Source organism: Leptonychotes weddellii, unplaced genomic scaffold (genome assembly GCF_054177405.1).
Source record: "Leptonychotes weddellii isolate Sample4059 unplaced genomic scaffold, ASM5417740v2 HiC_scaffold_3691, whole genome shotgun sequence".
In the NCBI taxonomy this organism is placed as follows: domain Eukaryota; kingdom Metazoa; phylum Chordata; class Mammalia; order Carnivora; family Phocidae; genus Leptonychotes; species Leptonychotes weddellii.
In genome coordinates this window covers 1-12,332 of record NW_027971491.1, presented here as the reverse complement: position 1 = coordinate 12,332, position 12,332 = coordinate 1, and the positions used below count along the sequence as shown (strand labels likewise).

The 12,332-nt window shown below is 42.3% G+C and overlaps 1 protein-coding gene across 1 annotated transcript; it reads left to right on the top strand.

The window, feature by feature from the left end:
* Positions 1–946: 946 nt before the first annotated feature.
* On the top strand, positions 947–12,327 carry LOC145719282 (acyl-coenzyme A synthetase ACSM2A, mitochondrial-like; the record flags this gene model as incomplete). Its single annotated transcript, XM_081810773.1, has 5 exons — positions 947–2,321; positions 2,579–2,763; positions 7,919–8,129; positions 10,742–10,949; positions 12,213–12,327. Coding segments are annotated over exons 2-5 (711 nt in total), but the record flags the coding sequence as incomplete, so codon positions are not given.
* Positions 12,328–12,332: the final 5 nt, after the last annotated feature.

Here is a 12,332-nt window from a genome sequence, read left to right as displayed (position 1 = left end):
TTCATCTAGAACTAATGATGTAATGTATGGGGATTAACATAAGAATTAAAAAAAAAAAAAAGAAGGAAAGAGTGGATCCTTGGGGTGCATAATGGCCAGAGTGAGAGCAGATAGGCAAGCTCTGTGGCATTGGGGCACTCTCTCCATCTAGGAGGATACAAGATCTGAGGTGACCTGTAATGTCAGAAGTCTCTTATTCAGCTGCAATATTTTTTCTCTTAGGTGAGTGTTTCTGGAAAACAGCTTGTCTCAGAGGATAAGAGCCCTCTGCTTTCCAGCGCTTGTCTCAGGGTCTGAGGATCCACTGCCAGTCAGCAGCTTCAGCAGGTGAGAACCATTCTACTGGATTAGGGTTCTAGGCCTGGGTCTGGGATTGATTTGCTATGTGACCTTAAGGAAGTATTGTTCCACTCTGGGCTTTCATCTTAACCCCTCGATGACCTGGGAAGGTCTTTGTTTTTCTGACCCTATGACCCAAACAGAACTGCAGAAGAGCTAATATTCATCGACTTGGACAAGACAATATAGGTGGAGTGGGATAATTTGCAGAGACAGAGAATATTAGGTGCTCAGCCCTAATCAAGCCCATGGGAGCTCTGTTTCTCTCTCCCTAGTTGGAGCTAGAACTTGCTGTCAGTCCTGGGCATAAATCTCCTCTTTGCCCCCTGGATTAAAAGAACTGTCCCTGATGCCTGCCAAGGCTCTGGGGCCGTGCATTCCATAAACACAGCAGGGAGGATTGCCATCACCCCAGGTAAGGCCCTGGAGTCGTCCACAGTTAATGATTAGTTCTGCTCTCCATGAAGACCACAGGGACTCTGGACTGATCTTCTTTATTAGCTGCCTTCTTCCCAAAGGTGGTAGGGATTCAGGAGCTGTCTTCTCAGGAGGAGGGTGGACCAAGAGATCCCCAGAGAAACTTTCCAAAGGACTTGGCAGGTGAGCACTATTGTCAGGAATGGTGGACTGATGGGTCACTAACTGATCTCTAGAAGTCAGGGCTATGGAGGAGAGTGAAAATCTCCAGGGAAAAGCAATCTGCAATCCCTAGGAACCTTGAAAGGGCCAGTCATAGTGAGGAGGCAGCACTGGGCAAAGGAAAAGTGTCTTTAGCACAGCAAAGGGAGGGACTGAGGTGGCTGGGAGAAGGGCAGTCAAAGGGGGTGGGAGTTGGATGGCAGGAAAGGAGGCCTGTCTGAGGAGGTGAGTCCAGAAGGATGAGCAAGAGCCAGCCAAGGAAAGAGAGAGGGACCAGAAGGTACAAAAGCAATAACTATTCCTGCCTAGGAGCTGGTAAGGGTATCTTCACTTGTTTGTATAGAAAATAGGAGAGGAGACACAAGTGTTGAGAGGAGATACCTTGAGTATTCTGGCTGCTGCCGCCTAGAAAATGGGGAATGGGAATTCAGCCATTAGCAGGACTCCTAGCCAGATTCCTTGAATCAAAGGTCCTAGAGTTAAATTCTGCAACCCCCATCAAGGTACACATGTTGGAATTCAGACACCAGCCTACACAGGTTTGGAACTACTTCCCCTAGAGCCAAACCATAGATGAAAACAATAATTATAACAGTTGTAATTTCTAAAGTGATTCTAGGTATAGGCCCCATGTGCTAGGTGCATAGTATTCAAGATACCTCAGTTAATTAAAAAGTTTGAATGTCACTGGTTTAGATAGCCACCTGAGAGATTAATGGATAATAGAGACTTGCTTATTTATGATTATTAATAAGTAGGGTAAATAACAGATCCTTTATATTATTAGTAAAGTGCTTTATTGCTTTGAGGTATACCTGTAATGAATGTTTCACTCCCCAAATTAAATTTTTCTTTGCCTGGAAAAAGAGATATCTCAGTTAAGATTCAGTTGAAGGAAATAGATGTTGTTTGTATTAGTCAGCATATACTATAGTAACAAACATCCCAAATACCTCAGAAGCTTATACCCATACATATTTTTTCTCATGGGTCTGTGTGTTGGCTGTGGCTGTTAGGGCTCAGCTCAGCTCTACATGTGCTGTCATCCAGGGACCCAGGCTGAAGGTACAGCACCTATCTGGGATATGTTACTCTCATAATAGAAAGCAGAAATGCAAGAGTTCCTGACCAACTACACAATCTCATCCATTCACATCTCATCGACCAAAGCATATCCCACAAACCAAGCTAAAGCCAATGAGAAGTGGATACATCCTCTTCCCCAGAATGCACTGGGCAAGTCACGTGAAAATGAATGGGAACACATAATCCTACTATAGGGAGGAGGCAATTGTTGGAAAAAGCAATTTAATCTACCACACCACAGTATTTTAAACATAAAGGTATTTATTGCATGAAATTGGGTGTTTATAGGACTGTCAGAAGGGCTGGAGAGAGAGGATTTAGACTGGGTATTGTGCTTTTGGAGAATGGCACACCAGAGGGAAACAGAACTGAATGCTGAGTGCCAATTCACTCATAACCACCACAAATTCCTTTCTGGAAGAACCCTGTAAGGTTGCGATGAGTCTCCTTAAGCAGCTGACCTAGAGTAGTCTATACCAGAAAGACTCACCACTGTGACCTCTTTGCTTCACAGGTCTGACCATGCATTGGCTGCGGAAACTCCAGCAGGTTTGCATCCGATGGGGGACCCAGATGTCTGGTCGCACTGTCCACCTTCATACCAAGCAACTGGCATCCCTGCAGTGGGGTCACCAGGAGGTCCCTGCCAAATTTAACTTTGCTAGTGATGTGATAGATCACTGGGCTGACATGGAGAAGGTAATGGGGTGGAAAAGGGGCACAAAGTTGAACAAAGTTCATTAATTCATCCATTTATTCCATAAGTATTCATTGAGCACTTATGTGTCAAGTACTATGATGAGCTATGAAGATGTCCATCTTCCATGAAGGCAGCATGGGTAGGAGCAAGAGAGCATGGGCTTGGCAGAAAGGAGCCATTGGGGGCTGGTGCTGGGTGGGTCGATCTGGAACACTTCCCCACCCCAGCGCTGGCAGCTGACACATAGTTTGCCTATACATACATGCTCTCTTGTGACCTCCCAGGGTAAAATAAGGAAAAGGGAGCTGTGGTCATAGAGAAAGTAGATTGGAGTTTAGTAAGAGAAAGTCAGCACTGATCAAAGACTGAGTCAGTCTTCTCAGAAAATTATGTGTCCTTGTCATTAGGGGTGTGTAAACAGGGTGGCCACTAGGCAGGGATCGTTCAAAAGGGCTCCATCATGAGATATCAGAGAAAGAAAGCAACATGGAAATTTCCCTCCCTGGACTTCTGGAATTCCACCCCATTCATTGCCAATTCCGCCATTGCCTTCGCCTGAGGTTCTGTGCACCATTCTAGAGCATGGAAGATGAATGAAGAGGTGGAGCATGGTGCTCAAAGGGAGTCATACCATGATGTTGGCCTGAGGTCCCAGCACCATGATACAACCTTGATGTGCAGATCACAAATGCTGGGCCTCTTGGTGAAGATGGCCCATGGTGCAGGCACTCTTAAAAAATAATAATAGTAGGGGCACCTGGGTGGTTCAGTCAGTTAAGTGTTTGCCTTTGGCTCAGGTCATGATCCCAGAGTCCTGGGATCAAGCCCCGTATCAGACTCCCTGCTCAGTGGGGAGCCTGCTTCTCCCTCTGTCCCTTTTACCACTTGTGGGTGGGCACTTGCACAAGCGCTCTCTTTTAAATAAATAAATAAAATATTGAAAAATAATAATAATAAGTCAACATTTTAAAATTGAAATTTTTTCAGATAAAAATTTAGATTTCTGGCTTTTCTTTGAAAGTTATACCTCCTTAGAATAATGAGGAAGGTCTTTACTACCATGACTCAGAATTCTGAATCCATAAAAGAAATGATTTAAAAAATTAGTTACATAAACATCAAAAAAACCACCACATTGACAATGCCATAAACAAAATAAAGAAACTAGTGACAACTGAGGGAAGATATTCAATTCCTATGACAGCATAAGAGTTAATAGTCCCAACATAAAAAGAGCTCCTTGAAATCAAGAATAAAGAGACACAACCAAATATACAAGTGGGCAAAGTATATGAATGGACAGTTTATAGAAAAGTGAACTCAGGGGCTCCTGGCTGGTTCAGTCGGTAGAGCATGTGACTCTTGATCTTGGGGTTATGAGTTCAAGCCCCATATTGGGCATAGAGATTACTTTAAAAATAAAATCTTAAAAAAAAGAAAAGTGAACTCCAATGGTTCTTAAATGCTTAACCCCACTCATAGTAAGAGTAATGTAAGTTAAAACTTCACTGAAATAGTATTTTTACCTACTAGTTTAGTTAAATACAGGAGTTTGACAACATACTGTGTTGACAGGACTATGAGGAAAATGACACTTTTACACATTACTGGTCAAAGTGCAAAAGGATACAACTCTGAGGAATTTTTAAATATCTAACACAATTACTATTAAATTTTCTCTGGCTTTGTAGTACTGCTTTAAACTATGATATGGAACCCTGAGGATACCTGAGACTCAGGGTAATCTGTGAAAACAAAACTATCTCAAAACAAAACTAAGACAAATTGGAATCCTTGTGCATCACCAGTGGGTATGTAAAATGGTACAGCTTCTATGAAAAACAGTGTGGCAGCTCCTCAAAAAAGTTTCGAGTAGAATTACTATATAATCTAACAATTCCACTCTTAGATATATATCCCAGAGAATCAAAAGCAGGGTCTTGCTTAGGGAACTCAGTGACTCCATCAAACATAATAACTTTTCTATTATAGGAGTCCCAGAAGAAGAAGAGAGAGAAAAGGGGGCAGAAAATTTATTTGAGAAAATAATAGCTGAAAACTTCCCTAATCTGGGGAAGGAGGCAGATATCCAAATCCAAGAGGCACAGAGAACGCCCATCAAAATCAACAATAGCAGGCCAACACTAAGACATATTATAATTAAATTTGCAAACTATAGTGATAAAGAAAAAATCCTAAAAGCAGCAAGACAAAAGAAGTCCCTAACTTACAAGGGAAAACCCATAAGGCTAGCTGCAGATTTCTCAACAGAAACTTGGCAAACCAGAAGAGAGTGGCTCGATATATTCAACATGTAATGGACAAATCAGCAACCAAGAATACTCTTTCCAGCAAGGCTGTCATTCAGAATAGAAGGAGAGGTAAATAGTCTCCCAGACAAATGAAAATTAAGGAGCTCGTGACCACTAAACCAGCTCTGCAAGAAATATTAAAGAGTACTCTTTGAGTGCAAAGGAGAGACCCAAAGTGACAAAGACGAGAAAGGAACAGAGAAAATCTCCAGAAACAATGAAAAAACAAGTAAGAAAATGGCACCAAATTCATATCTATCAATAATTACTCTGAATGTAAATGGACTAAATGCTCCAATCAAAAGACATAGGGTATCAGAATGGATAAAAAACAAGACCCATCTGTATGTTGCCTACAAGAGATTCATTTTAGCCCTAAAGACACCTGCAGGCTGAAAGTGAGGGGATGGAGAACCATTTATCATGCTAATGGATTTCAAAAGAAAGCAGGAATAGCCTTACTTATATCAGACAAACTGGATTTTAAACCAAAGACTGTAACAAAAGATGAAAAAGGGCACTATATCATAATAAAGGGATCTATCCAACAAGAAGATCTAACAATTGTGAATATTTATGCCCTCAACATGGGAGCACCCAAATATATAAAACAATTAATAACAAACATAAGCTCATTGATAACAATACAATACTAGTAGGGAACTTTAACACCACACTTACAGCAATGGACAGATCATCTAAGCAGAAAATCAACAAGGAAACAATGGCTTTGAATGTCACACTGGACCAGATGGACTTAACAGATATATTCAGAACATTTCATTCCAATGCAGCAGAATAGACATTCTTTTTGAGCGCACATGGGACATTCTCCAGAATAGATCACATACTAGTCACAAATCAGCCCTCAACAAGTACAAAAAGATTGAGATCATACCATGCCTATTTTCTGACCACAATGCTATGAATGGGTCAACCAGGAAATCAAAGAAGAAATTAAAAAATACAGGGTGCCTGGGTGGCTCAGTCAGTTAAGCATCTGCCTTTGGCTCAGGTCATGATCTTGGGGGCCTGGGATCAAGCGCTGCATTGAGCTCCCTGCTCAGCAGGGAGTCTGCTTGTCCCTCTCTCTGCTCATGCTCTTTCTCTCTGTCTCTCTCAAATAAATAAATAAATTCTTTTAAAAAAATTTAAAAAAAAGAAATTAAAAAATAATGAATGAAAATGAAGAGCATGGTCTTGAAGAGATACTTGTACACCCATGTTCATAGCAGGATTATTCACAATAGCCAAAAGGTAGGTTCAGTGGATGAATGGATAAACAGAATGGGGCACATCCATAAAATGGAATATTGTTCAGACTTTAAAAAAAATGAAATTTGTGTCGTATGCTACAACAAGGATGAACCTTGAAGATATTATGTTAAGTGAAATGAGCCAGTCACAGAAGGACAAATGTTGTGTGTTTCCATTTATATGAGGTTCCTAGAGCAGTCAAATTCATAGAGACAGAAAGTAGAATGCTGGTTGCCAGGTGCTGGGAGGGTGGTGAACTGGGGAGATCTTGTATCATGAGGACAGAGTTTCCGTCTAGAAAGATGAGAAAGTTGTGGCGATGGATGGTGGTGATGATTGCACAGTAATGCAAATGCACTTAATACCACTGAACTGTATGCTTAAAAATGGTTAAAATGATGGACATCTAGGCTCTTTCCATAGTTTGGCTATTGTGGACATTGCTGCTATAAACATTGGGGTGCATGTGCCCTTTCAGATCACTACATTTGTATCTTTGGGGTAAATACCCAGTAGTGCAATTGCTGGGTCGTAGGGTAGCTCTATTTTCAAATTTTTGAGGAACCTCCATGAATGGATAAAGAAGATGTGGTATATATATACAATGGAATATTATGCAGCTATCAAAAAAATGAAATCTTGCCATTTGCAGTGACGTGGATGGAACTAGAGGGTATTATGCTAAGCGAAATAAGTCAATCAGAGAAAGGCAAGTATCATATGATCTCACTGATACGAGGAATTTTAGAAACAAGACAGAGGATCATAGAGGAGGGGAGGGAAAAATGAAACAAGATGAAACCAGAGAGGGAGACAAACCATAAGAGATTCTTAATCTCAGGAAACAAACTGAGGGTTGCTGGAGTGGAGAGGGGTGGGAAGGATGGGATGGCTGGGTGATGGACATTGGGGAGGGTATGTGCTGTGGTGAGCACTCAGACCCGTACCCCTGAAACAAATAATACATTATATGTTAATAAAAAAATGGAAAAAAACCCCCCAAAAATGGTTAAAATGGTAAATTTTATGGTATGTATATTTGACCGTAATAAAAAAGAAAAACAAAAAATAAATACCTAGAGAGGGGAAAACAAACAAATAAATCTAAGATAAATTTGCCTTTTTTGCTGTCATGCTTTGACAAGTATATAGTGGTATTTTCCAGAGACTACATGGCAGGTAACACTGCAACATAGTGGTAGAAACAAATAAAAGAATCCAACTGTCTTCTATTAAGGAAGATGTGAAAGAGATTTGCAAAAATGTAAAACAAAGCTACTCTTTTCCTTTTTTTTGTTTTAGAAAGTATACTTACCTCTTTATTAAAACATATCATATTTGTGGTAATGTATAATGGTTTGCATCTGTTATTTGTAAAAGCACACATTTGGAAAATTTCTCTAATTTCTAATGTAGTAAATAGAGATAGATAGAACCCATATAAATAAAAGTTCTTTGGAGTGTAGAGGGGATCCTGAGATCAACAAGTCTACTAAGCATTGATGTGACAATTCCAAGACATGACTTATTCTACATGCATGTGTGTGCCAGCCCACCCTGATCAGTAGATCTTCTCTTTCTACAGGCTGGCAGGCGACCTCCAGGCCCAGCCCTGTGGTGGGTGAGCGGTGATGGGGATGAAATAGTGTGGAACTTCAGCCAACTGAGGGAACTCAGCCATCAGGCAGCCAATGTCCTTTCGGGGGCATGCGGCCTGCAGCCTGGGGACCGTGTGGCGGTGGTGCTGCCCCGAGTACCTGAGTGGTGGCTGGTGACCCTGGGCTGCATGCGAGCAGGTTGGTAATTGATTGCCTGGCCTGGTCACTATCTCCCTTGTGAATCTGTTGGCAGAGAAATTCCACCACCCTTCCCAAAAGATGTCCCCTCTACATAGCATGCTGTCTCTCCTCATATGGAAATACCACCCTTTGTTCAATTATTTAAGTAAACTGTGCACCAAGCACTGTGCTAGAGGTTGCTAATACAGAGTAGACAAAACATGGTCTATACATTCATGGGACTTAAACTTTCGAGAGAGATAGTCTTTAAACTATTAATTGCACACATAATTATTAAATCACAATTTTGATAAGTGGCACGAGAATTTTATAAGAACCTACTGAAAGAAAAAAGTTGGCAAACGATGACCTATAGACCAAATCTGGTCTGCTGCTTGTTTTTGTAAATAAAGTTTTATTAGAACACAGTCATGCCCTGTTTACATATTGTCTGTAGCTGCTTTTGCACTACAATGGCAGACTTGAGTAGTTGGGACAGAGAGGATCTGGCCCACAAGGCCGCAAATATCTACTATTTGGCCCTTTGCAGAAAAATTTTGCCAACCTCTGTGATAAAAGGAGACCTGAACTGACTAATCTGAGGGGTCACTGAAGTCTCAATGGAGTGATATTTGGGCTGGGATCTGAAGGATAAGTGGGGTTCAGCCAGGAGAAGATGCAGAGAGGAATGCCCCAAGCAGAGAGAACAGCACAGAGAGGAAGGAAGCTTGCAAATTATGAGAAAACCTGAAAGGATATCTATGTGTTTAGAGGCAGCAAGGAGAAAGTAGTGGCAAGTGAGCCTGGAAAGATGGGCAGGACCCTGGGGGCCATGGTGAGGGTTCTGCATCCTTATCCAGTGAGGAATGGAAAAGCATAGATGGATTGAGTGACATGATCATACTTTGTTTGTAAAAGGTCACCCTGGATGGTGCATAGAGATGGGATGATGGAGGGCTAGAGTAGGTTGGGAAACCCAGACAGGAAACAAGGATTGATGCTGGCTTCAACCTTGGATGGGGTGGTGGAGATGGAGGTAAGTGGGTGGATTTAAGAGGCAATTAGGAGGAAACTCAGAATACCATTTTTTGATGAATGACATATGATAGAGAAAGAAAGCCAGGGAGATGGAGAAGTCATAGAAACTCTGGCAACTGGATGGATGCTTCGGGCTTTCACTAAAGTGAGGACCACAGGGAGAAGCAGATATGGCACTGTCAGGGTAAGATGGCAGGTTCAATTTGGGAACTGTTGAGTTAGAGGTACCCATGTGATGTTCAAGAAGGGATGAGAAGTTCCAGTTACAATATAAATAGGTCCTGGGGATGTAATGTACAGCATGGGAACTATAGTTAACAATTCTGTATCGTGTATTTGAAAGCCGCTAAGAGAGTAGATCTTAAAAGTTATTAGCACCAGAAAAGAAAGTTTGTAATTATGTGTGGTGATGGATGTTAGCTAAGCATGGTAATCATTTAATAATATATCTATATATCAAATTATTATGTGGTACACCTAAGCCTAGTGTTATATGTCTATTATATACCAATTAAAATATGTATGGGAAAAAGAAAAGAAGGGATGGAAAGTGAGATGTTGCACTGAAGGGCACAATATCTGAGATGGAGACAGAAATTCAAGAATCATCAGCCTTTAGATTCAAGAGATGAGAAGTGGAGAGGTGTAAGAAGAGTCAAAGAAACACCTGCACAACCTACCCTCATTCCCACCTGACCCTTCCTGGCTTCTCTCACATGTAACAGGTATTCTCATCAATAAGGAGGAAGATGTAAGTATGGTCAAGATGTAGGAGTAATCAGAGGAAGTAGAAAGTAGGAACTTGAGGCCCCATGGAGAAAGTGAACAGGCCACACAAGGAAGATGACACCCTGAGAGATTACCATCTGAAGGGAAGGAGAACTTAGTGGGAGACATGTGTCTGTTTTTCTGCGGGCCTGACTCAACATGGCCATTGTGTTGGAGACACACTGGAGTTGGTTAACAGGTCTGCAGTGTGGATCCTGAAGTGTTAAGAGTGGGAAGAAAGTGAGCCAGGGGTAAAAGCTGTGCTTGAGGAGGAACATGTGAAATAAGCTTTGCAAATGGTGAAATGTAAGTCTAGTTATTCTCCGGAAGAATAAACAAAATCACACGGGTCTAATCAAGATAGAAGACAAAATCAAAGCTAAGAGCACTCTTGCCCAAGAAAATTCCGTGTTCCAGGTTTGGGAGAAGTAACCAGGCCCTAGAGCAGGGCCTGTGTTTCAGGATGGAGAAATTCTAAGAGCCTTTCCGTAGTTTAATTACTGTATGAAAGTCTTTGGATACGTAAAACTTCCATAGGGCACTGTGTGTGTGGGAGGCACTTAGACTGTCCATGGCATGACATCAGGCAACTCATTTTCTCTCCTTAGTCCTGGTTGACCCCTTGCAGTTCTCACACACCCAGGAAATTGGTGTTCAAATCACTCTCTAATCTTTGGTGCCTTGCTACTGATGTTCTCCATTGGTCATCCCTTCCTCAACCCATCTTCCCCCATTTGCTCCCCACTGGTTGATTACATCAAGCTTCTCTAGGGAAGAAGATAACCATCCCTCCCAGTTCTCTCTAAGACATTTGGCTTCTCTAGGCCTCGTCTTCATGCCCGGGACTATCCAAATGAAAGCCAAGGACATTCTCTATAGGCTGCAGGTGTCTAAAGCCAGGGCCATCGTGGCTGGGGATGAAGTGGCCCAGGTAGTGGACACGGTGGCCTCTGACTGCCCTTCTCTGAAAATGAAGCTACTCGTATCTGAGAAAAGCCGGGATGGGTGGCTGGACTTTAAGACACTACTACGGTGAGTTTCTACATGTCTCAGCCTGTGTTTTCACCAAAAGTGGAAACTGAACAAACCACTTATGTGTATGTGCTTTATTTGGGAGCTCCAGCGAGCAGAGTGTGGGACGGGGGAGTGTGAAGCAGGGATGAAGGAAAAGCTAATTTAAGAGTTTATTATTGAGTCACTGCATGCGATAAGTGGGCTTGATCTGCAGGGACCTCACAGAATGCCTCTCAGCATTATCCACTGAAGGACTGACAATCTTTGAGCCATCAGCCTCTGATCCCCATTGGTGGACGGTTGTATGGGGGTGGGTATCATCTACCCCATACTTCCAGGCTGCATATGCATACAGGCAGAGCAGGCTCAGAGTCCCATGCCATCATGGCAACAGAGAAAGCCTGGGGCACAAAGTGAATCAGCCATAGTCCACACCAGAAGCACCACCAAGTGGATTGAAATGCCCAGAGCTGTTTACTGCAAACCTGGCAGGAATGAGAGGTGAGGCCAAGAGCATCTGAGGTAAAATGCAGAGGATGATATAGTGAATATCCTCCTCTCACCCTCTGTATCTCTAAGCTAGGCTTCTAAAGCAGAGGACTCTATTAGTCCTTCCAGCAGTGTATGGCAGGCTTGGCTGTAAGAATGCATTTCCCTGTCACATGTCTGGACTCCCTCCATTAGAGACGCAGACCTTAAGAAACCCCTAAGGAGAACAAAAGCTTTTTCTAATGTCATGGTCTTTAAGATAACTGTCAGAGAAGTTGACAACATGCAACCAGCTTTGAAAGACTTGAAATTGGGACACTAGAGGAGATGTTCAAGAGAGGGAAGTCAAGGGAATAGAGGAGGTTGTATTGTGAAAACTGATACTAAATGAGCACCTACTATTAACTGGTATCCTGTGAGGGCTCCCAACAACAATCAGGTTAACATTTATGGAGTTTTTGCCAAGCAAGTTGCTCATTTTCTTTGTGTTACAGTTAATTTTCTCAGTAACTCTATGAGATGGATATTATTGATGACATTTCACAGATACAGAAAGTGAAACTCAAAGAAGTTAAATAAATAGTCTGAAGTCACATCAAGTGCCAAATCTGAGTGGGTTTTGAGCCCAGGTGTGACTGACTCAGAATCCCTTGATCTTAATCATTCATAAGCACCCCTTCTGAAGTGGGTTGGCTGACTTGCCAGCATGAGGGAAGATGGGAAGAGATGAGTCGCCGGGACATCTAGTGTCCCAGGGAGATCTGAGAATGTGACAGTCTGTGTCTTTGTCAGAGAAGCATCTACCACTCATTGCTGTGTAGAGACTGGAAGCCAAGAAGCAGCTGCCATCTACTTCACCAGTGGGACTAGTGGCCTTCCCAAGATGGCAGAACACTCCCACTCAAGCCTGGG